General features: G+C 44.5%; 2 protein-coding genes across 4 annotated transcripts in view; one reads left to right on the top strand and one right to left on the bottom strand.

The window, feature by feature from the left end:
• Positions 1 to 256: 256 nt before the first annotated feature.
• On the top strand, positions 257 to 8,029 carry LOC146559801 (ribonucleoside-diphosphate reductase large subunit). Its single transcript, XM_085243560.1, has 5 exons — positions 257 to 380; positions 2,065 to 2,324; positions 3,781 to 5,762; positions 6,540 to 6,728; positions 6,817 to 8,029. The coding sequence occupies exons 2-5, from the start codon at positions 2,306 to 2,308 to the stop codon at positions 7,006 to 7,008; spliced, it is 2,382 nt and encodes a 793-aa protein (XP_085099686.1). The 5' UTR covers positions 257 to 380; positions 2,065 to 2,305; the 3' UTR covers positions 7,009 to 8,029.
• sipa1l3 (signal-induced proliferation-associated 1 like 3) overlaps positions 7,736 to 20,168 on the bottom strand; it is an 88,710-nt gene continuing 76,277 nt past the window's right edge. For all 3 annotated transcript variants that reach the window (XM_085243557.1, XM_085243556.1, XM_085243558.1), the window contains 12 exons: positions 18,081 to 18,329; positions 16,559 to 16,735; positions 15,799 to 15,923; positions 14,778 to 14,887; positions 14,244 to 14,692; positions 13,218 to 13,445; positions 12,464 to 12,626; positions 12,210 to 12,384; positions 11,962 to 12,111; positions 11,163 to 11,289; positions 10,693 to 10,774; positions 7,736 to 10,442 (listed from right to left, as the gene is read on the bottom strand). In XM_085243557.1, coding sequence (XP_085099683.1) covers positions 10,257 to 10,442; positions 10,693 to 10,774; positions 11,163 to 11,289; positions 11,962 to 12,111; positions 12,210 to 12,384; positions 12,464 to 12,626; positions 13,218 to 13,445; positions 14,244 to 14,692; positions 14,778 to 14,887; positions 15,799 to 15,923; positions 16,559 to 16,735; positions 18,081 to 18,329 — 2,221 coding nt within the window. In that variant the 3' untranslated portion in view covers positions 7,736 to 10,256. The remainder of the gene's footprint in view (positions 10,443 to 10,692; positions 10,775 to 11,162; positions 11,290 to 11,961; positions 12,112 to 12,209; positions 12,385 to 12,463; positions 12,627 to 13,217; positions 13,446 to 14,243; positions 14,693 to 14,777; positions 14,888 to 15,798; positions 15,924 to 16,558; positions 16,736 to 18,080; positions 18,330 to 20,168) is intronic.

The following is a 20,168-nucleotide window of genomic DNA, read 5'->3' as shown; positions in this document are numbered from 1 at the left end:
GACGCAGCGGCCCCGCAGCTCGAAGACACGCCGGACATGTTGGAGATGTTCAGTGGAGCTTTTAATCCATCATAAATTACAACAGAGACACAAACTGCCGCCTGTAACGCCTCACTTTCTGTCGTAAAACTCGTTTTAATCCACTTACAGCTACATCAGAGAAACACTACAAAAATGAAGTAACGAAGCAAGCTTATCATAACTCCACTGCCGCGTTATTCCTTTGAAAAATGTTTAATTTTAACCCCTTCTCTTTACGGGACATCTCCACTGAAAACTGCACTGCTTCTTCTTCTGTGGTGCCTGTAGGGGGGTAAAGACGTAATCGCCACCTATGGAGCGCAAAAGGAACTACAGTAAACAACACAACACTTTGTTAGGTACATCTTCTTGTTCTTGCCTTCAGATTGCCCTTAACCCAAACACTTCAATTCGGCTTCCTGGAAAGTGTTGGAAAATTTGAAGGAGAATATTAATTTGGGACTTTTATTTGTATTTTCATAGGTTTTACAGACATTCCCCGTGGCCATTACCACCAAAGTAAATAAGTAATAGATTTCTGTCATTTTACACACTCACTACTTACCGTTTAAGCCTAAAGAGTCAGATTTCTTTCATTTGCTACAGCGGCATTTCTTTAACATGTAACGTGTAAAACTGAGACATACAGTTAGGATTGCAGTTCTTTTTCTTATATTAAAATATCTCAGGGATTATATGTATCACTAAGCTTCAGCTTCCTGTTTTTAGCTGACAGGAGTGGCACCCTCCTTTTGTTGGGGGGTGGCACATTCATCTGCTAGTGTAGACAGACCTACAGTCATCTGCTGCTGTAGTTCGTCTTGCACATGCAGAGATGCTCTTCTGCATCAATTTGAATTTCAGCAGGTTGTATTGATCATGACTACATGCCTAAATGCAGTGAGTTGGTGGCATGTGATTGACTAATTAGATATTTTCAATAAGCCGTTGAATAGAATTGAATACAATGCCTTTATTGTCACAATACAGACATACAATGAGATACAGAGCATCTCCTACTCAGTGCAAACATGTATATAGTGCTGCACAGTTATTGCAACACTATATACAAATGGACAGTATTTATAGAAAAAATATATAAAATGTGCAAATATACAATCTGATAAAATTAAATAAATAAATCAGTCAATATGTAAATAAATAGTGTTGTGTATATACAGTTTGGGTTATTGCACAGTGATGGTTTATAGAGGGAAATCCTTGGAATGGGGGGTGAACTGTGTTTATCAGTGCATGTGTGAGTTCAGGGTGGTTATGGCTTTTGGGAAGAAACTGTTCTTGAGTCTGTGGGTCTTTGTGCTATTGCACCTGTAGTGCTTCCCTGAGGAAGCAGGTTGAACAAGTTGAAACCAGGGTGGGAACTGTCTTTGATGATGTTTGTTGCTCTGTTGAGGCAGTGGGAGGAATAAATGTCCATCAGAGAGAGGAGAAGGCAGCCGATGATCTTCTGTGCTGCCTTGACTACACTCTGAAGCCTCACTCTATCTGCCTTAGTGCAGGTGTAGGTGTGCCCAATGAAGTGGCCATTGAGTGTATATTTTCTACTGCTTCTGCAGCACATTAAACTTCAGTGCTTTGCTGTGACAAAGCAAACATGTTTTATTTATTACTGTTTCTCCGGATTTTTAAGTCTTCTGACTCTTTAAGGATTTAAGTTTAAATCAAACCTTTTAAACTGATGCATCAGAAACGTGTAATTCACAAATATAATACTTTGACATGCAGTTATTATTTATACTTTGGTTCTTTGTAAATTACCACTATAATATGTGTTCTTACGATCCAAAATCCTGCCTCTGAAAACAAAACAGACATATATACAAACTGAAAACGCACAATAAACCCCAAACACACCATTTTTTCTGTACTAACTCGGGAATTTTTAACCTTTTCAGACAAATACACCTCATGTACACATACATGTGACATTTTCCTGTTAACAGGATAGTTTACTTTGACTGTAAAAGTTGCTTTTTTGTGTGTTTTGACCCACTGTTATGACACACTTCTCTGTCCCGCCAGATTTGAAGTCCCGCGATGTTGATTGGCCGAGATGCCTGTCCATCTCTTCACTTCCGTGGTGACGCATTCCGTACAAATAGGAGGTGAGCGGGTTTTCTGGGGCTCTTTCGCGCGCTTCTACAGCGAGCAGTCGGCGAGTTAGTGTCCAGCAGCTCGCTGTGATCCCGCGAACAGCTTCGACTTTACCTGGAGAGCTGCTCACACCCCCGTCCCTGAGACAGAGACGCCTGAGCCCGCCAACATGCATGTGATCAAAAGAGGTGAGCGCTGCGATGTTGTAGCAGGCCTCGGTTAGCTTCGTGTGGAGTTACCGGTGATTCTGTCTGCTGTGGGGTTACATCATTTAGCGACAGGCTGGTTAACCTGGACTAGTGAGGAGCTGGTTAGTGCTGCACCGTCCCCCTGACGTGGAGGTTAAACGTGTTTAAGTGGTGGTGGTGGGGTCGGTTGTAGTTTGACAATATGGACTTAGTCTTTGTCTTAAAAGAGGCGCCAAAAGTTTTTATAGCCTCGCAGTGTAACGTCACAAAGAAGATCTATAAACCCTTACAACACCTCCTCTTTGAAGGTAGTTTTGACAGTGTGTTCAGAGTTTGATCTGAACTGTAATGTTCAAACCTTACAGTGTTGAGCAGGTCTTGGCGATGATTGGGAGAAAGAACTCCCAATCATCAAGAAGAGAAATCGGTTCTTTTCCTGTTAGGAGGGTTCAGGGAGGGGCAGCCATCGACTGGTTGGAGGATGAGGGGAGATGGAAGGGAAAAGGAGCAGAGGGAGGAAAAAATAACAACTAAACAAGAGAAGAGTGTAGAAAAAAGATTAATGACAAAACACAAAGAAAAACGATTAATAGAGACTAAATGCATCATAGGAAGAAACTTTACTTTTGGGTTGAGCTTCATCTAAAGATATGATTGTCATCTTCATGCCTTTTTGAGCCTCAGTGTAGCCCCTTGTTATCTGAAACAAGCAGGTTTAGTTTTCTGCCTTTTAAATAAACTGTCCTGTGATTGGTGCTGTGGACTCTGACTCAGCCCAAGACCAGCCTGCCATTTTTCCAGCTTGTGTAGTTATGAGGGCCCAGACTTGGTTGATTCCTTTATGAGGTCAGATCCCTTTGGTGACGGGATCACATTTATCTCTGGATCTAAGGTTCAGGCCAAAGTTCCACCTGCTGACAAAATACAACCAATCCTGAATTTGGTGGTTGTACCTACTGCCTATCGTACCCAGGTATTGTCCTTAGCACATGACCATCCATGGTCAGGACATTTGGGGGTTAACAAGACCTACAGCAGAATTCTGAAACATTTCTTCTGGCCAGGACTGAAATCTGATGTTGTTCAATACTGCCGTACTTGCCATGTATGTTCATTTAAGAACATTATGACTCTCTCAGGTAGTGAATTTTTTTTAAATCCTCCAGTAGCATTAACTCGCTCAGACTCATAATCATCACCAACTCTGTTAGCAGCACACCACTTATCAAAAAGAGCCCCTTTTTCATGTGCAAACTCCACATATGTTTGACTGCTGGACTCTTGTGGTTCCTAAATTTCTGCCTGTAGGCCTCAGGTACCAGTTCATAGGCACGTACAATTGTTTCCTTCAACACTTCATATTTCATGCTCTGCTCTAGCGAAAGTGAAGCTACTACCTCCTGAGCTTTGCCCGCTAATTTACACTGAAGTAAAAACGCGTTTCTCTATTTTTCAGATGGACGCCAAGAGCGCGTCATGTTCGACAAAATCACATCTCGCATCCAGAAGCTTTGCTACGGACTCAACATGGAGTTTGTGGACCCAGCCCAGATCACGATGAAGGTCATCCAGGGTTTGTACAGCGGCGTCACCACTGTGGAGCTCGACACGCTGGCGGCGGAGATCGCTGCCACTCTCACAACCAAGTACCCCGACTACGCCATCCTCGCAGCACGCATCGCCGTCTCTAACTTGCACAAAGAGACGAAGAAGGTGTTCAGCGACGTCATGGAGGACCTGTACAACTACATCAACCCCCTGAACAAACGCCACTCCTCCATGATTTCGAAAGACACACTTGACATTGTTCTTGCAAACAAAGACCGCCTTAACTCGGCCATAATCTATGACAGAGATTTCTCCTACAACTTCTTTGGCTTCAAGACTCTGGAGCGCTCCTACCTGCTAAAGATCAATGGCAAAGTAGCTGAGCGTCCGCAGCACATGCTCATGAGGGTGGCTGTGGGAATCCACGGGACGGATATCGAAGCAGTCATCGAGACCTACAACCTGCTGTCAGAGAAGTGGTTCACCCACGCCTCCCCGACCCTCTTCAATGCTGGAACCAACAGGCCGCAGCTGTCCAGCTGCTTCCTGCTCGCCATGAAGGATGACAGCATCGAGGGGATCTACGACACGCTGAAGCATTGCGCCCTCATCTCCAAATCAGCTGGAGGGATTGGCGTGGCAGTCAGCTGCATTAGATCCACGGGGAGCTACATCGCCGGCACCAACGGCTGTTCCAACGGGCTCGTCCCAATGTTGAGGGTTTACAACAACACAGCGCGTTATGTTGATCAGGGGGGCAACAAAAGACCCGGCGCCTTCGCCATGTACCTGGAGCCCTGGCACTTCGATGTGTTTGACTTCCTGGAGCTGAAGAAGAACACGGGAAAGGAGGAGCAGCGAGCCAGGGACCTGTTCTACGCCCTGTGGATCCCTGACCTCTTCATGAAGCGGGTGGAGAACAACGAAGACTGGTCCCTGATGTGTCCGGCCGACTGCCCCGGGCTGGATGAGTGCTGGGGGGAGGAGTTTGAAGAACTCTACACCAGATATGAGAAGGAGGGGAGGGTGAAGCGTGTGGTGAAAGCTCAGCAGCTATGGTATGCAATCATCGAGTCGCAGACAGAAACCGGGACGCCGTACATGGTCTACAAAGATGCCTGCAACAGGAAGAGCAACCAGCAGAATCTGGGCACCATCAAGTGCAGCAACCTCTGCACGGAAATCGTCGAGTACACTAGCAAGGACGAGGTGGCGGTTTGCAATCTGGCCTCTGTCGCTCTCAACATGTACGTCACCCCTGAACGGACTTATGACTTTAAAAAATTGGCATCCGTGACCAAAGTAATTGTCAGGAACTTGAACAAGGTTATCGACATCAACTACTACCCGGTGGAAGAAGCCAGGAGGTCGAACATGCGCCACAGGCCGATAGGAATCGGGGTCCAGGGATTGGCTGATGCTTTCATCCTTATGCGTTATCCCTTTGAAAGCCCCGAGGCTCAACTGCTCAACATCCAGATCTTTGAGACTATGTATTATGCCGCTTTGGAAGCGAGCTGCGAGCTGGCCGCCGAGCTCGGCACCTATGAGACGTACGAAGGCTCGCCGGTGAGTAAGGGCATTCTCCAGTACGACATGTGGGAGAAGACGCCAACGGACCTGTGGGACTGGAAGCTGCTGAAGGAGAAGATCGCCAAACATGGCGTGAGGAACAGCCTGCTGCTGTCCCCAATGCCCACGGCCTCCACCGCCCAGATCCTGGGCAACAACGAGTCCATCGAGGCCTACACAAGCAACATCTACACCCGCCGGGTGCTCTCGGGGGAGTTTCAGATCGTCAACCCCCACCTGCTCAAAGACCTGACAGAGAGGGGCCTGTGGAATGAGGAGATGAAGAACCAGCTGATCGCTAACAATGGCTCCATCCAGGTAATCATCAGCAGGGAGGAAAACCATTAAAGATGACAGACATCTCTAGGTTCCAGCTTCTTAGGTGTGAACTTCATTCTGTAGACTAAAATATTGATTCCCAAACATTTCCTTTACAGGAAAAGATAAAATGCCACTTAACTGCTTTTAAATATATACATTTAAAGCTTCAAGACTCTTGAAAAAAAGCATAATGAAATTAGGCAATACTCCATCTCTTTGCTGTTTTTCATCCTCTTTCATCTTGAATAATTAGTCTTCTAGTTCATCAATTAAAAAACTAATTTCGATTAGGTGCCACAAAGTAAATCACTGAACAGTCAAATATTTAGAGGATCCAAAGCAATCTGTGAAAACACAAAGAAGGAAATCCGTCATCTCAGTCTAACATTCTGAAATGGTCCAATTATTTTTGTAACTATTTCGTTTCCACAGCAAATTGTTTCTTCCTGTTAAAGGGGAGTTTTTCCTCCCCACTGTCACGCAGTGCTTGCTAGGTCATCTGTTGGCGTTTTCTCTCAATTGTTGTCGTTAGCTTACAAAATAAAGCACTGTGACATGAGTGTTGTTGTGATTTGGTGCTACTTAAATAAAATTGAATGGAAAATGGTTTTAAGCATCACATTAGCCCTAAATTCTGGTCTGTGTCCCAAATACCATCAGCTGAGAAGTTTAAGATGTTTTAAGCTCAGGTGGGGTTTTTTTCTTCTTGTTTTTACTCCTTTGTGTTTGAACCTGAAACTTTAGTTTTAATTATTATTTTTTTAATTTTGACAGAACATCAATGAGATCCCAGATGATCTGAAGCAGCTCTACAAAACCGTATGGGAGATCTCACAGAAAACTGTAGTCAAGATGGCCGCCGACCGTGGGGCCTACATTGACCAGAGCCAGTCCCTGAACATCCACATAGCAGAGCCGAACTACGGCAAGCTGACCAGCATGCACTTCTACGGCTGGAAGCAGGTGAGTGTCGAGCTGCACGAGGAGGAGTGAAACCTCACCGTGAAGACATGTTGGGGTTTAAAATAACTCCGTCTTTCTCCCACCGCAGGGTCTGAAGACTGGGATGTACTATCTGAGGACCAAGCCTGCCGCCAACCCCATCCAGTTCACCCTGAACAAGGAGAAGCTGAAGGAGGCACAGCCGGCCACGTCCTCGGAGCAGGAGATCAAAGAGCGCAACACGGCGGCCATGGTGTGCTCTCTGGAGAACAAGGACGAGTGCCTGATGTGCGGCTCGTAAACGTTTCCGACCTGCTGAAGCCCTGGATCTTCTTCCTTGACTTAAAGCTTCTTCCACTACAGTTCAGAGTTAAAAAATCAGCATTGTATAAAGTAAACTTCCTGTCGACTCAAAGACAGAAAGCACTTACTGTAAAATACATTTGAGACTTTTTCTAACAACTTGTGTTGATTGTGTAAAATCTGTTTCATTGACGCTTTGTCTGCTATAAACAAAATGGACTGAATGTGTTTTTTTTTTCTTAGTTGTATTCACTGCTGTGACAAAATTGTGCCACACTTAACAGAACTGCAATCAAGTGTTTATGATAAAGAGGGGTGATTACTTTTCAAACAGGGTCTGGTAGGTTCGGTTTTTTTATTTTTTATTTTTCTCCTCAAATGAAATTTAAATACAGAATTAAAAAAATAATAATTTACTCAGGTTCTTTATGTCGGACACCGATGGGAGAGACTGTTTTTACCCGTTTATTAATGAAAAATGTACTGATTAATTCATTTAACCAGGAACCTAAAAATGAAAACGGGGACAGACAGCAAAATTTTTTTTTTCAAATGTACTGTTAATGCAGCAAAAATCTGCTTCATGTTTAAGTGAAAAACATTTTCTTTACATACACAGAATTTACTAACTCCTTACAACCCTGCAGTCATTTTCTAAAATCTGAAACTAAAAGGTTATTTTTGAACCGCAGCTCAAAAACTCAAAGACCAGAAACCAGCAAATGTTTTGACTTATTTTTAATATATTTTTTTTATAAAACAATGAAAACATAATTTACACTTTTAAAATGTACACGTTATTACAACCCAAAGAAAACCAAACCCTTGCTTCAGTTATTCCTGCTGAATGCAGGAAACATCGATGGAAAGAGGAACAATGAGGCTTGAGGAAAAAGTAAAGGAAGGAGGAATTGAAGAGAAAACACAGTACCCTCTCATCTTCACTATTGTCTGCAACAGTGACCAACATGTCAAAAATAAATTATAAAAATATTAACAACAAAAAACAAAGAGAATAACTGGTCGCACAATATTACCAGTAATAATGCATTATTGGATTTGTTCAATAGGGGTCCTTGTGTATGCTTTAAATAGCTTAAAATTATACATAACAAGATTTATATATATGTAAAAAACAACCTTGCCCCTTTTACATCAGCAAACTAAAGATTAAGACTTGAAGACACTAAAATCACAGCTACACCTGCAGAGCTGTGTGGATGGAGGACATCCTGCTAACAGGAACCCGACTGAAGCTGCTTAAAGACAAAAAATGACAACAACCCAGAGAAGGAGGCGGTGGGTTTAAAGCGGGTGCTGCAGAGAGAGAGAGAGAGGAGCGGGGGTGGGGTGAAGAAGGCGTTAGTTATCCTCCGGGGTCAGTGAGAAAAAAAAAAAAAAAAAAGGTTTTATTTGGCTCTTCCAGCAATTTGAAACATCCTGCTGCCCAAAAACATTTAAAGGGACAACGGTGCAGACAGCAGGGTGACGTCTGTCATCATCAACCCCCCCTCCCCCCCCCAACGGTCGAGTGTTGTTAACAGCATCCTGAGGAACCTGAGTGGAAACTTTAAACAGATCCAGTTAAAGAGAAACCTCCTGTTTTATCAGAGAGATGAGAGTGCAGTACAGTTTTAGCAGGGCGAGGGGGTTGGGGTGTACTGTCTATTCACTGCCAGCATTCAAAAATATGTTTCTGTATGAAAAATACAGTACACAGTATCATTGAGAGCACTGTCGCAGTATAAAACACAAGAAAAGTCCTCTCAAACAAGCACATCTGTCCTGATGTGACGGGCTTTCAGGTACAGTACATGTTTCCTGTGAGCGCGCTCAGCCGGAGACGGAGCTTCACTGGATCACAAATACATGAAGACTTGAGAACACTTTGAGAAAATACACTTATTTACTTTCTTGGTGAGGCTGTTGCACATGCTTTATGCACTCCAGTTCAGTTTGTGACGTCTTAAAACACAAAAACAACAACCGGCTCGCTCTGCTGCCCGACACACGAAATCATAAACAACACAAGGTTTGTTAAAGGACGTCGGCTAGAGGTTACAGCGATGTGATGGAAGCAATTTGATTTCACAAAAGCAAAAATAACATGACGTGTGTGAGCCATCGAATCACCTCATAACTACCAGCTCTTCTGAGAGCTGCCAGGAGCGAGAAGTTGGCTGATTTTTAAACATTTCTCCAGTTTTACAGTAATCCAGCTACAGCAGTTGGTACGTCCAATAAAAAAGGTAAAAATGAAAGTTTATTCGCCATGCTTTATTCCCCAAAACATAAACAATATGGTCAAAACTGGGCTCATGTGGGGCTACGCCAACCACATCACTTCAGAATAAGCTCTTCACCAGAAAGCAGGTAAGTGTAACTCTCAAAATTCTGCAACTAAAACCAAACAAAGGACCCGCTTAAGGTTAAAGCAACCATCATTTCATTCAGGTCTGAGATGATCGGGCACTGCTGAGGACGCTGCTCTGTGTGGGAGATACGACGCCGCCACGCTGGCGAGCTCTGCGACCGTTTGCTCTCGGCACACTGATGGCTTGATTCACATCCGTGGGCCGCCGCGGGTCACCCGTGTAAACGGAGGGCAGGAAAACGAGGCCCACAGGGTTCAGATTACAGTAAACAGGTTTGTTCATCACTCCGCTGTCCACACACACACACACACACACACACACACACACACACACACACACACACACACACACACACACACCTTTAGTACGTCTCTTATACAATATCAGTACATTGTCGATATAACTGATATATGAGAATTGTACCACACAGGTATCTATCTACAGTACCACGTCTGTAGAGCTTCCTCTCTTCTAGTGCATTCTGGGAGATGCAGTCTTATTTATTTATTTTTTTGGCTGATTGGCTGCAGGAACAGTATTAGGCCTCTCCAGGTGATGTAGTGTTCTCTAAAACAGTCAGGATCTCCACTCCTGCTCGCTCCTCCGGCATAGTAGCAGATGTATTTACACCGTGTGACAAATATCCAGACGTCAGTTAGAAAAATAAACAGGCTCAGAGCAGGGAGCGTGTAGAGAGGGAGGTTCTCTACTGGAAGGGTTTAAAAAAATCCAGATCATCTTTTTCTCTCTGGTTTAAGGCAGCCCAGTGGAAGCTGAGTGTGACATCTGCCGCCCCTGTGAGTGCAAGGAATCATGGGAACTGAAAGCCCCTCCCTCTGGCCTGAACCTCACTCTCTTCCTTGGCTGTCGGTCACTCCCTCTGTGAATCGGCTAAGGAGTGAGCCTCGTGGTCGCTGCCCGGCTTGTTGAGATTGGTCAGAAGCACGCTGAACTTGCGCAGCTGCTCGCTGGCAGTCTGGCTCTCCACCTGCAGCCGCTGGTTGTTCTCTCTCAGGTTGGCCATCTCAGCGAGTAAGACGACCTTATCTTGCTTCTCCTGTAATAGAGAGGAGGAGAAATAAAGGCAATGTTCCGTTATCAAAGACCAAATAACATCTGCATGGAGCCACAAATACATGTGAGCCTCATAATGAAAGTGATGCAGCTTTTAAACATAAATCAACATCAGCAACACATGTAAATCAAGTCTTTAAGAAGACATGACTCCACAGTCACTTATTATCGATTATTTGGTTCTTTAACCTCAGAGGGTTCCTGCTTTAGAGAGAAAAACAAAAGGCTCTCACTTTCTCCAGGTCATTGTTCAGCTGCTTCAGCATCACTTCCAGGTGGTAGAGCCGACCGGACAGATCGTTGGGCACCTCATCGCTGTAACACACACAAACACACCTGGCATTCGTTACCGTGGATCCAGTGATTACACACACAAAACACCGCTGTGATGTGCACGCCGCAGGTAAACAGACAGGTTTTACTGGTTTTATTATGAGGATCCGAAAGCTCGTCATCTTCAGTAAAAACCTTTTTTTTTTTTTTTTTTTTTATAAAAGTGTGCTGCTCACTGGCAGGACAAACAGCCTCTCTGGTGCCACAGAGTTAACAAACTTTTAATTCTGGTGAAAACGCTGAAAAGAAGATGCTGATAAACTACCACCAGGTGGCAGTAGTGACTTATGAAAACCTGAATATTTACAGGCGCTCTCTGCTTCTTTACAACATGTTGTTCTGGATCTCTGTAACCGAGGGGCTGACCTACCTGCTGAGTGTGGGCGTGGTCCGTGGCGTCTGAGGAGTCTGAAACTGGACTGGACTAGCGGCCGGTCTCGTGTCTGGACCTCCGAGCTGCGGGTCAGTCAGCGAGAACAGGGAACCCGCTCTTTGTGCTGCAAAATAAACACATGATCGTGCTTTTAAAAAGCCTTTTCCACGTAAAGCACATCCCCAAAAAGAAAAGGAGTGCTCTAAAAACCTTTCCTGGGAAAAAAAAAGTGGTAAAAGAAGGTAAAAAGCAACCAAATCCCAGCAGCCACATAAAACGATCCTCTGGGTGCAAAAAAAAAAAAAAAATTTATATACGAGTCTAAGCACCGAGGCTCCACTGAATGATTAACAGTCCAAAATTTTTTCCAGGTCCAATAAAACGATCGGTGTGGCTGCTCTGCCAGATGTTACAATAAAGTTAAACATCTGTGAAAAAAACAGGGTTTATGGGGTTTAGTGGAGTGAAGTTAGCAGTAGCTTAGCGAGTGATAAGGAAGTTTTTTGTTGTTTTTTTTAAGTAAAGCACTACTTCAGCTTTGCATGTAAAGAAAAGCAGAAAACATAACAGTTAACATAGAAAGCTGTGCTGCTACAAACACATCAGCACTGAGAGGACGTAGACTGCTCAGGGTTCCTAACAGCCAGACGAATGTTCAAAGATCTGACATGACTCCATCCTCAGCACGGGTGAGGTCGGGGTCGATATTTCCGGGAGACTCTTGTAGAGATGGTGGTTACCTCATCACTCACAAATCAGGTTATGTTACATTTAATACTGAAATATCCACCCTCACCTTCGTACGCCTTAGCAGCGTTGACCAGGCTGGACCACTCGAGTCCGCTGGCTGTGTCAGGGAGGGGCATCATGCCGGGGTCGAGCCTCCTCAGAGGGGGGAGCTTGTCTCTCACTTCGGTCAGAGAGAGCTCGGATGCAGAGAGCGGCACTGAGGGGCAGCAGAGTCATGATTAATGATCTGAACACAATCACAGCAGGTTTGCTTTAGTCGCTGCAAGTCACTGGGAGGAGAATCGAGGCACTCACCCTTCTTGCTCTGCATGTGGTTGGAGGAGCCGGCGTGTTTGCGTGTGGGCAGCGTGCAGGTGAACAGCACGTCGCTGGGAGTCGTCTGGTTCTCAGAGCTGGCGAAGCCGGCGTCCCTGCGTCCGCTGCACAGCGACTCGTCGGAAAAGGTGCGCTGCAGGGGGCGTCTGGGAGACTGCAGGGAGAAAGGTCAGAGGTCAGAGCTGTGTGCTCATGAGAGGAAAACGGATATCATCCACCAGCACAATGCTCACAGGGTCTCTCTGCGGCGTCTCCCCCGGGTTGTCCATGATGATCAGTTTCTTCAGGTCGTCCTCGATGCTGCTCTTGTACGTCCGTCGTGGCGAGCGCAGGTCCCTCAGTGACGCTCGCAGACGAGGTTGTCCAAACACGTTCTTTGAATTTGTGTCCACCTGCCTGGAGACACAAGATATGAGAACAAAACACAAACATACAGTCTTCCTTTATTGAACACTGCTTCCTGCCTCTTTCCACGGTAAGAAACTATGTTCCACTTTATTCTGCCTACAGTATCCTCCAGTGTTTGTTGGTCCACTGCCACTCACAGGAGAGTCAGAACTCTTTGGATGGTTTCGAGTAAAAACAAACACGTGTTGAAGGATTTCACTTTGTTTAGGAGCGATCACGCGCTCCCCGGGTGGATGGATATACGGACTTGGAAAGTTGTTCCGATCACTTTGTTTTGTGGATGTGATTTTAAGTAACAAAGTGAAAACGAGGCAGATGTTACAAAGTTCATGGCCACTGTGCGGGCCCAAGTTTGACTCCACGGATAAAGACACAAAAAGCCAAATGCCTTCAATTTCATTGATCAGCGCTTTAAAAATATGAAATTTTAAAACATAATTTGCACTGTTAATCACACATTTATGAGTACGAGGTCATTTATATGATTATTTTGGTATAAAAGGAGGTGCCTAAAAATAATTTCTATCCCGGAAGAAGAACCAAGCATCAGAGCAGATCCGCTGAGGCTGTCGCTCTTACTTCTTGCTGTTGCTGCTGTCGGAGCTCGATGCTGTAGTCGAGTTTGAAGGAGAGGGGTTGGAGTCTTCTGCATGCCAACCGCTTGGTGTGCTCTTGCCATATGATGACTTGGGGGCGGAGCTGGACAGAGGGGTGGAGCTTAGCTTAGCTGAAGTGGGCGTTGCGGTAGAGGCTCGGACAGGCCGTGGTTTCTCCACTGGAGTTTTGTAACCCTGCGGTGTGTAGGCCCTGAAGGTTACAGAAAACAGACAGGAAACATGTTTGTTGTTTGAATGAGGACAAACATTTAAAAATCATTTTTATTTTGACTGCATCAATTGAACTGAAACACATCCTGTGCTCAGACAGGGGTGATTTTTTTTATGAAATAGTAAAATGTGTCAGTTTAAATATCAGATGTTTTCTACGCTCTAATGTGAATATAGTATGGGTTTATGAGCTTTCCAAATCATTGAATTCTTTTTTTATCCACATCTTAAACAATGTTCTGGCTTTTTAGGACTTGGGGTTACGTGTCTCGATCATCATGTGACACATCGCATGCACAGAGTACAGAACAAGAGCTGCTGGGACTCAGAGTTTCAGCACAGATTGCTTTAATCCAGCACGGAGTGACCGAAGCGGGTGGAGGTTTGTGTGCTGAATCCCTGCGTGGATTTATATCACAGCCCTGACAGTTATAAAACCACGAGAGCAAGAGATCACATGATGATCTTTATGTTTGACAAGGATTAGACGGCCATAATCCTACTTTTTCTCTACATTTAGTTTAGTATTGAACATTTTCAGTCATGTGATGATGCTACATAAACTAAAGACTGATAAAAACACTCTAAAGTGATTAATAAGCACATGAATCTGAGCCTAAAACTGTAACATTCACTCTATTCTGTGACAAAACAAATTTCCCACGTGTGGGACTAATAAAGGTTATCTTATCTTATCTATTCACTGTCCATGGGGCCTGGCATTCTTACAGGAAAAGGATCAGCAGGCGATGCATCTCATCAGGAGTTTGTCACTTACCTGGGCTTGAAAGCATCCATTTTATCAGCGCTGGAGCCAGGAGGAGGGAACGTCCTCGTCCTGTACCCTTTGTTCTGATTGGCCGCAGCTGGTATAATGGGCGAAGACTCTCGTCTCTTAGCCTCCCCCCCGCTGCCGCCGCTCCTTCCCACCGACAGCTCCGGGATGCCACTGTAGGTCGCAGAGCTGTGCATGGCCTTGTGGGACTGGCTGTTGGACATGTTACTGTGGCGACCGTTTCCGTAGTGGGTCGAGGCGTCGATGCCGCTATCGTTGGATCCGCCCTTGTTAAGGAGGTCGGGGTCAGGATCGGCCGGCTCACCGAGGCAACCCACGCCTCCTCGCTCTCCAGGTGCGCCTCCGTCGAACCAGCGCTCGTCGCTGTGGCTGCTCGAGGCGTTACTGGACAGGGTGTTGCTGCTGGAGTGGCTGGAGTACTGAGTCTCACCCTGCGGAGGACACAGAGTCAGAGGAGCTCAGCGAAAAGGCGAAAGGTGGAAAGAAGAGAGACGCAGTGTTGATGTTGAGTCTGACCTTCGAGTGTCTGTTTGGAGAGTCTTTCCCCGGGACATCCTGTCTGGGCATTCTCCTCTGCCCCCCTCCACCACCTGGTCCTCGAGACGCTGGGACATGCCAGAGAGGCTCTGCATCCAAACACACACATAGACAGACACTCTCAGGATTATAACAAATCACACTGAACGTCCACGGCTGTCAAAGAGGATTAAATACTTATAGCACATTTAAACACTGACCTCCCCCCACACACCAAAACCACACTCAGCAGCCTCTAGTCTGAGCAACAACTGCACTCTTTAAAGCAGCATGAAAACAACACATAAGAAGAGTACATATCTATAGAATAAATGGAAGTGAGAAATTCTGTAAAAACTGTAAAGTAAAAAAAACCCCACTACATTACATACAAAAAGGAAATGGGATGCTGAAGTACGCACAGAAATACCACCGGAAATATGCAGTGAAGCACATTCAGCAACAAGTTAAAATTCATGGAACTGAATAAATAAATTATAACTGAAAGTTATAATGTGGTACACAAGCTAGGACTCATTTGCACATACTCTGGATTTGTCCAAATTCAGACACATAATAATGTCTCTGATGCCCTCAAGAAGATATTTCGCCAAAATCTTGCAAAAGAGTCCAAGATCGCATTGCTCAGGGGTCAGCTAATAGATATCTTATACGACTACTATTGACAGCAGGAGTTAAAAGCACTATCAGCATATCAACCATATGATTGGATGTTTGGGAAATCTGATAGAATAACATACTACTTAGGGCTTCAGAAAGGCTTGTTTATCAGCAGATAGAGACCTATTTTTTAGGACATTTAAACAATAATGTGAGACTTTTACAAGTCTCTGTTTAGACGTCAGCAATGAAAATATGTAGGGTGATGTTTAACTGTTTTTAAAAACCAAACCAATAAAAAACTCATTTTTTGCTCCTTATGAGATTTTACATTATATGTTACATAAGAGTAGACACATACAAGTGAGTTCAACATTTACTTCTGAAGGTGGTGCTGTACCTGTTTTGCTGCGCTCCATGGTACTCTCCTGACTGGTAAAGCCTGACGAAGATTCTCCACTGGAGAGGAGGTCCACACCGAGGTGAGGATCATACGGCAGCAGGGGGCGCTGTCCTGTTCCAAATCTATATGAACCACAGGAGAAACATTAGTGAACACATTCGCAGGGATTTTCCCGGTCCCTGGAGCTGCATATGTTTAAGGTGACGAGTCTGTTCTACCTTACTAAACAGAAGTCTGTGAATCCTCCTGCTGTTTCTGACAAAAATTGCATTTTGTGTTGCTCTGCTCTTTTAATCAGTCCTGATGTTATAATTGGTGGAAGGTCAAAACCCTTTTTCAAATAAAATAAGATGTACAGCTACTCAGACATCACGACAGAAAGGACACACTCTGGAATAAAACTCCCCAGCTGTAAAAATATAACGTTTCTGACTAACAGAGAACATTTCCAGCTTCTGCTTTGCATCCCTGTGGCGGTTGAATAAAACAAGTTTTTCTGGTTGGGTGAGATGTTATCAACCTCCACAGTGTGAGGAAGAGCCACCCACACAACAGATCCTTCCTCTGGGAGACTGTGTGTTCATACACGTCTAACTGCAGACCTGGTCGTGCCGCGCTATTCAGCCTGCGATTTGAACCAATATATTCCACCTTCAGCACACAAAGCATTTACGAGTAAAACCAGACATGTTTGATCAAGATCAAACGAGTGACAGTGGAGAGCTTGCAGAGTAAAACACCACACACCCACACACACCTGTCGGGTGAAGGTTTGTAGCGCACAAAGGGGCCCGGTGAGATTCCAGGTGGTCCCATCGTGGTGAGACTGACCAGGCCGGAGGGAGGAGAGGAGAAGCTGGCTGAGGGGTTTCTGTAGGGCCTGTCGCCTCCTGCAGGAGACAGGCTGTAGTGGTTCTCTGGGTAGCTGACCGGCCTGAAATACACAAAGGACGGTGGGTAATCGAGAGAAACAAGCGTACTACAGAGAGGTGATTGATACATAACACAAATAAGAGAGATTTAAAATAACTGAGGACTAGTGTGTCTGTGTGTCACTCAAAAGAGCAAAACAGACTGAAAACACAATGAAAACAGCTTAAAATGTGTTGTTTTAGACAAACACCTGGAACCAACTCAAGTTTAAAAAACTAGTATTGACAGTTTTTGGGGAAAAAACTTCTTTAAGTGGAATAAAACCACACAAAGACTTTATTGTTTCCACTTTTTAGGTGGTTTACTATCAATACAAGTTTACGACCGTCTGGCAGGCTTATACGGTGCAGTAATCACACGAGTTAGCCTGAGGGCTTTTGTTACTTCACACATATCTGCCTCGGAAAACCCTGATGTGAAATGTTATATAGAAGGATTTCAGGAGCCGTGCACAGGAGTTCCATCATATTTATGGTTTTTGTATGACGAAAACATCCTGATGACAGGACTAAGCAGGTTTTCTTGGAGCAGTCACAGTTCATGTTCGGTTTATCCATGATGTCATCCAGCTGACATCACTTTTCCTCAAACATTCATTCAGTGATTTAACATCAAATCTTTCATCAGACAACATAAACAAACTAAGACAAGGAGCTGCAGAACAACTGTTTAGTTAAAATGCAATAAAACATTTCATCTACAGCCACCTGTACAGCTGCAGCAGTTTTCTCCTCATCTCTATAATTAACTGTGTAAGATGATGACAGCTCCGTGATGTAAAACTGAAAATGCGACGAGGATTGAGGAGTTTGGACGAGGATACTATCTACTACAGGAAGCCTTTGTGAAGATGGCTCACTGCAATGCATATCACACTTTTACACCCATCATTAATTATTGCTTTAAGTCTTAATGAACAAATATCCTCATAGTATGCTGAAGAATGCTGACTGGATTCACTAACTTCATACAATACGCAGTTAAAGCTGAAGTAGGTGACAAGATTTTGTCATCACTGGACAAAGACATCCATAACAACCTTTTCGCATTCATTACTTAAAGGAAATTTGACTCCTGCACCTCCTCCAAGGTCTGTATGAGGCTTTAGAACATCTAGCCTAGAACAAAGACTTTGGCCACTCACTGAGCTTTTCAGGTGAAGAGTACAATGAGGAAAAAAAAGTCAAAGCAGCTGCTGTTGTCCCTTTTCTACATTTCTACACACTGCAGGCTTTAAACACTTTTTATACTTGCTTTTTTCCCCTTAAAATCTGAATTTTAATGGAGTGATAAATAAAGACTTGGTGCAAGTGGGGCAGCAGCACATGTGTAGAAGTGAGGCTCACCTCTTGGAGCTGAGGTGCTGAGGCTCTCTGTAGGGAACTGGCATCAGGGGCTTGTGTGAGCGTACTAGTGGAGGAGGTGGGGGGCCGATGGGGGCCCAGCGCTGCATGCTAGTGGGGTGGAGCACTTGAGGAACAGGTGAGTTCTCCCATCGCCAGGTCTGGCGAGGAGAGGGTCGGTATCCTGCTGCTAGAGGCTCAGGTTCTGGTTTCTGCTCCATGGTCTTCATCTCGTACTCCTCGGTGCAGCCCCTACAGAGACAGAGGAGGACAGTTTATAACGGTACAGAGACACCACATCCACTACAAGAGAATTAAAAGCATGACACTTAAAATGCTGCTGTTTCCCTCCAAAACTCCAAGGTTATCTCCTTTACACAGCCTTCATGTGTAGTTTTTGATCCTCAGCACGGGTCAGTAAATGCAGCAGCCCTGAACTGTAGCTGAACCAGAACAGCGGTTTCTGTACCGAGTTCAGTGCGTGGAAACTGCTCAATAAATCTCCCCCAAATGCTCCACATTATTGTCGTCTCATAACTTACTTTGTGGATGCTCAAACACACTGCAGACATGTAACAGAGCTCACTAATGAGCTCCCCTGACGCCAATGGAGGGAGAAAGAGAGCAAAGTAAACCGATTATTGGCACATCAGGACTCCATCTCTCCTACTGCGAGACTGAGGTCAAGTGTGTGTGTCTGTGTATATGTGTGTGAGAGAGAAATATCCAATCTCATCAAACAGCTCCTGAATCAGAGTCTTGGTAGACACAGCAGATATGTTTAGTAAAGGCACGCAAGGTTGCCTTGGTTGTACAATCACGCATCAAATAATTATGAATCTGTTTTTAAACCAAAGATCACACAGATATTCACTCTTTCAGCTCCCTCTGACTAAATAAATAAAAACAGCATGTAAGTAGCCCAGCACATGTCTTTTACACATCATCATCATTACTCCATTCACAAAGCCTCACTGAGGGAGGGAAGGAGGCATCAAATATGCATACTGGATGGCATTTAACATGAGACTAATGAAGAGAGGAGGAAATGAGCAGGAAAATGCTGTGAGGGTGAGGATTTAAAGTGAGGCAGAGTGGGATAAAGGCCATGAGGACAGAGTGTGTGTAGTATAAACTTTCATTATTAAACAATACGCATGTGGCGTATTAAGGCAATAATGCTGTTACCTTGTCTGACGTAAGTCTATTAATTTTCAGTTATTTACGTTTAATGGATGAATAAAAGTGTCTGTTATGCTTGGATAAATTAGACCCCAATGATAAATTCACCACAGCATCAGAGGGGGGAGTGCATTTTTGTTTTGGGGGTGGTTATAAAGTCTTTGGGGGCACCAAAAGTTCCTGTAAGCAGCAGAACAAAAATAAAGTCAGAACAAAGAAGTCCATTATAGTTTCCCCAAACATATTTTTGCTTAAAATTGGCTTCAACGATGAATCAAATGTTTGTTTTTAGCACACATGTTAGCAGAATATCTGTGAGGCTCCTCAAAGTGCTGCTTGGACAAAACATTTCAAGATGTCATCGTGTGCTTTGGGAAACTGTGCAGGGGATACATGTTTCTTTTATACAGTGTGATTGTTCATTTAACCTTGAAAATAATCAGCTGACTAATCCACAGTGAAAACACGCTGCAGCCACGTCCACGGTAAAACACAAACACAACACAGACGTCCTCAAAAACACCACCAGCTGATTTCAAATGACATGTGCATTAAACCAAAAGACACACAAGTCGATGCACATGTGGTCGGGATATTTTCATCAACAACGGAATGAGTCAAATCCAATCAGTATCAATACGGTTACATAACAGCAGCGCGGGCTAACACAAACGCAGGAAGAGAGCACAAACCTTAGAGAGAGCAGAGCCTCAATCTGCCGGCATTCAGTGTTCCTCCCATCACGCTGGCTGATGTGACACAGCTGGAGCTCGTGCACGCACGCACGCACTCGTGCACGCACACAGTCAAATACACAGTGCCAGAAGTCACACCTTCTCCCCGTCGTATCTGTCCATCTTGCACGTTCAGAGCCGAGAAAGAACGGCAAAGAAAAAGCCCTTCCAACTT

The sequence above is a fragment of the Mchenga conophoros genome, linkage group LG14 (assembly GCF_057382185.1).
Source record: "Mchenga conophoros isolate Kocher_MC1m ecotype Shallow Benthic linkage group LG14, M_conophoros_male_GT1.1, whole genome shotgun sequence".
In the NCBI taxonomy this organism is placed as follows: Eukaryota; Metazoa; Chordata; class Actinopteri; order Cichliformes; family Cichlidae; genus Mchenga; species Mchenga conophoros.
Note: the sequence above shows the minus strand (reverse complement) of the source record. Positions and strands in the feature narration are given on the sequence as shown.

What these genes read in the sequence shown, in the direction of transcription:
- LOC146559801 (XM_085243560.1), top strand. An exon ending in CTAACAATGGCTCCATCCAG is followed by an intron (nt 5,763 to 6,539) that starts GTAATCATCAGC and finishes TAATTTTGACAG; the next exon opens with AACATCAATGAGATCCCAGA. An exon ending in ACTTCTACGGCTGGAAGCAG is followed by an intron (nt 6,729 to 6,816) that starts GTGAGTGTCGAG and finishes CTCCCACCGCAG; the next exon opens with GGTCTGAAGACTGGGATGTA.